Here is a 4,330-nt window from a genome sequence, read left to right on the forward strand (position 1 = left end):
TCTTTATCCATTTTAGACATCATTAGACTATCAGGAGCCTCTCCAATACCTCCTATTATGTCATCTTAGGTGCCTTCCCCCATTCGGTTATCCCCATCCAGGTACCCCCCCCCCCATTATATCATTGTGCTTATTACCCTATAAAAGAATCTCATATCTTACATTCACTGCTGGCTTCTTTGAGACAATAGTCTCGTTCAGCCCTGGGACCGGACCATTGATCCATTTGGTCCCAGTATGTCTCTCCATTAAATAAATTATAAAATTGTTCTCTAATCTCTATCTTGCTCAGTTTCTCTGGCATTACATGAGAAAGACCAAAAATAGGATAATCCATATGTGTTTGAAAGAAGAGGAGAAGAAGCTCCCAAAGAGGGAGACACTGAAGATGTCAGTGAGAGTTGGAATCCTTGATGGAGGAAAAAAAATAAACATGTTGGAAGAAACAAGAGAGACTGAGCAAGCAAGGACACAGAGGAGAAGATTGTCTTTAGAAAAGAAAAAGGAAATTTCTGTTTATGAAAAAAAGACAAATATGGGCACAACGACAAAGAGATGATAATGGACTTTATCTTTCCAGTAGATTAGGATATCAGTCATAAGCTAAGAGTAGGTGTGGACCTGATTCATTGTAATAGGGAACACTAAAGCAGCTAGTAATTCACCTAATTTAGAATAACTGAGTTTCCTGGAAAGATCAAGAGGTGGAGCCATTTGCTTGATAAGACACAAGTATTGTGTGTCAGAAAGAGAATTTTAATGTGGATCTTCCTGATTCCAAGGTCAACCCTCTATCCAATATACTACATTGCTATTAACATAAATGTTCCCATTTTTCTAGAACAGAAAAGTGATATTCAGAAAGTTTGTATGACTCTTCCCATGGGTAGAAAGTTAAGGAATTCCATAGCTGATTTTCAAAATTACATCTCTATACATTACCCTGATATAAATTTAGTCCTCTTTTCCTAGTATTAGTCATCCTTACTCAAAGAAAGTTTGGAAGAGTGGAGTAGAAAATGCTATGGAAAATATAAACAATGACTAAGAGGGATCCAACTCATTCTCTAACCTCTCAAAATTCATGAATACATTTTTTTAAGTTGCTCTTAAATGACCTTCTTCTTCATCTTTTCTTTTATTTCTATTATTTTCAATAGAATCTTGAACTTTATTTATTTGTATTAGATAGTTTTCTTCCAGTAGAGTATGAGCTTCTCAAAGTTGAGGACTAGGTCTTATCTTCATTCTGTATCATTATACATATAGCATAAAGATAATGCCCTACCTGAAAATATGAACCCTCTGGAATAATTTATAATGCATTTCACATAGAGCATTGACTAACTGAAGGCAGGTTGCTTTCAAAAGCCCTGTATATTGTTAAAATCCATTATCCTTTTGTGTTTCCTTCAGATGGAAAACAGTAACTGGACTACTGCCCAAGAATTTATCTTCTCTGCATTCCCCAGGGACTGGAAAGATGCAGTTACCTGCTTTGTCCCACTGCTCTTCATCTATGCCTTCATCCTTATTGGGAATGTGATAATCATCATGGTTGTCCAACTGAATGCTCACCTCCACACTCCCATGTATTTCTTTATCAGTACTCTCTCCTTTCTGGAGGTTTGGTTTACCACCACCTGCATTCCACTAATGCTGTCAAACCTGCTAAGTGAGAAGAAGGGCATTTCCTTCAATGGTTGTATGGTGCAGTTGTATTTTTTCCATTCTACAGGCATTAGTGAGATGTGCCTTTTGGGAGCCATGGCTTTTGACCGCTATTTGGCCATTTGCAAACCCCTTCATTATCCAACAATTATGACTCCAAGACTATGTGTCCAATTAACCCTAGTTTGCTGTGCCTGTGGATTCATCACACCCCTGCCAGAGGTTGTGTGGATCTCTACACTGCCATTCTGTGGTTCTAATCACCTGGAACATGTCTTCTGTGACTTCCTCCCACTCTTGCGCCTGGCCTGCACAGATACCCGGGGCATTATTATGATCCAGGTGGTTGATGTGATCCATGCTATGGAGATAGTTGCAGACATATTTTTCATCCTCCTCTCTTATGCTGGCATTGTAGTAGTAGTCCTGCGCATCCGTTCAGCTGAAGGTCGCCGTAAAGCCTTTTCTACTTGTGCCTCCCATTTGACAGTTGTTTCACTATTCTTTAGTACAGTGGGACTCACATACCTCCGTTTCTCTGACACTCACTCATTAATCTGGGATGTAGGTATTGCCTTGGCATTCACAGTTTTGTGCCCATTTTTCAACCCTATTATTTACAGTTTGAGGAATAAAGAGATTAAGGAAACTATTAAAAAATACATGAGTCAGCCAGGAATCTTTTTCCATAAGACCAGATGATATGAATTTTGACATTTAAATGCATTCATGATCTTATGCATATAGGCATACCTGGATCTACATCCTTGATTGTATTACTTGTCCATGAATTTTGTATGTTTTTCAAACATAGTCTACCTAATGAATGAGTGGTCTTTATTATAGTTATTTTAAAAATAAAATGAATTTAAATAAAAATATGAATAAGAAATCTGCTTTAAAAAGGGGAATTATTTGGTCTTTTATGACACATTATCAGAAATTTGCATCCACAAAAGTGCTTGAATTCTCTGTAGGATTAACAAAATCTAAAACATAAAATTTAAAAAAAATGGCTCAAATAGATAAAGCAACTGATTTCTTTGGTAACTAACTGGACAAAGAAGTGAAATACCAGTTGATGGAAAAATCTTATTTTGGAATCAATAACTACGATGTGCCCTAAAGTTGGTCACTTGCCAATCAGCTAGAATCATGGCTTGAATAAAGGCAAAAAGTTCGTGTCATGAATTTCACTACTTGGGTCCTTCTTGTGACGAATCAATTAGTACTGGCTATGTGGAGCTGCTATATCCAAATATGAGTTATTGTTCTTTCCTTCACTATATACAGAAAAATGGAAAACTAAAACTAAACAATAATGTAGTAAAACATACAAATTATGGGAGTGAGAGGAAAGGAGAGCAGTATAATGGTATCTTGTGTTCTTACCCTTTTAGCTACAGAGTGAGACCTACTACCTCTTGTTTCATGTGTTATCCAAGATGTTTTTATTAGAGAAAATCACTTTCTTTCTCTAGGATTGTTTCTGAGATGAACCAGGAAACTCACATAGAGAACTTCTAGGAAAAGCCTAAATATTCAGACTGGGCCTGGGGAGACTGGACTCTAATGAGTATTGTTGCTTCATGGAGTTTCCTTAAGAGTACTAAGGGGTCTACAAAAGGAAAATGGTACCAGGGATTTTCCTAAATCCTCATGGATTGAAAACAGCCCTTCAGAGAATGATTTTTTTTTTTGAAAAAGAGAAGTAGGGAGTATACTTTGGAAAATGGAAAGAGCTTCTGGTCTCCAGACAAAAGGCAAGTGGAAAAAAAGACATGTTTCCTTTCTTCCCTAGATAGGGCTAGGTGTAAGAGAGATGAGACTTATTTTGCTTGGTCCTAGGAGAGCAGAAATAGAAGAGTGTGAAAAACTAACAGAATAGAAAGAGGTCTGAAATTGGAATTTCAGAACCAGTTTGGAATCTGAACTCTGTTCCTTAGTATCTGTATAACCTGGGGCAAGTAAATTAACCTCACTGGATCTCAATTTATACATTTGAAAAGACGAGGGATTTGGGCGAGGTGACCTGCATCTATATTCTTATGATCCTAAATTCTCAGCTCAATGCAAAGAAAAAATACCCCTCAATCTAATAATTAGAATTAATCTAAATGGAGAATGAGTAGCTTTGATGATATCTAGGTGGTATAGTAAATAGATCGTTGGACTTAGTGTCAGAAAGACTTGAATTCAAATTCTGCCCCAAACACTTAATATTATGCTAGTAGCTTAACTTTTCTCATCCTCAGTTTCCTTATCTGTAAAACAGGGATCATAAGAGAACCTATCTTACAGATTCATTGTGAGGTTCAAAAAGGAAAAGATGTGTAAAGTATCACAAGCCTAAAGTGCTATATAAATGATAACTATCATTGTCATTATTGGAAAGAGAATGCATAAGTATATATGTAGAAGATACACATAAGTATATGTATGTGCTTGTGTGTTTGTGTGTGTTTGTGTGTGTGTGTGTGTGTGTGTGTGTGTGTGCACGTGCACTGGCACATGCACATGTAGAGTACAATCTCTGAAGCTGCTCTTTCAACTCCCATTTAGATAATGGGTTCCCCAGAGGGGATCTTTTCCCCTCAAGGTTACGTGAAGTGGTAGCGATTCCTAATATTGCAGCTAATAAGTTCTCATTAGTGTGCTT

At 37.1% G+C, this 4,330-nt stretch overlaps 1 protein-coding gene across 1 annotated transcript; it reads left to right on the plus strand.

Annotated features, from left to right (window-relative positions):
- Positions 1–1,416: 1,416 nt before the first annotated feature.
- On the plus strand, positions 1,417–2,373 carry LOC127561303 (olfactory receptor 6K2-like). The gene has a single exon (XM_051996585.1). The coding sequence runs from the start codon at positions 1,417–1,419 to the stop codon at positions 2,371–2,373; it is 957 nt and encodes a 318-aa protein (XP_051852545.1).
- The last annotated feature ends 1,957 nt before the right edge of the window (positions 2,374–4,330 follow it).

The sequence above is a fragment of the Antechinus flavipes genome, chromosome 4 (assembly GCF_016432865.1).
Source record: "Antechinus flavipes isolate AdamAnt ecotype Samford, QLD, Australia chromosome 4, AdamAnt_v2, whole genome shotgun sequence".
NCBI lineage: Eukaryota > Metazoa > Chordata > Mammalia > Dasyuromorphia > Dasyuridae > Antechinus > Antechinus flavipes.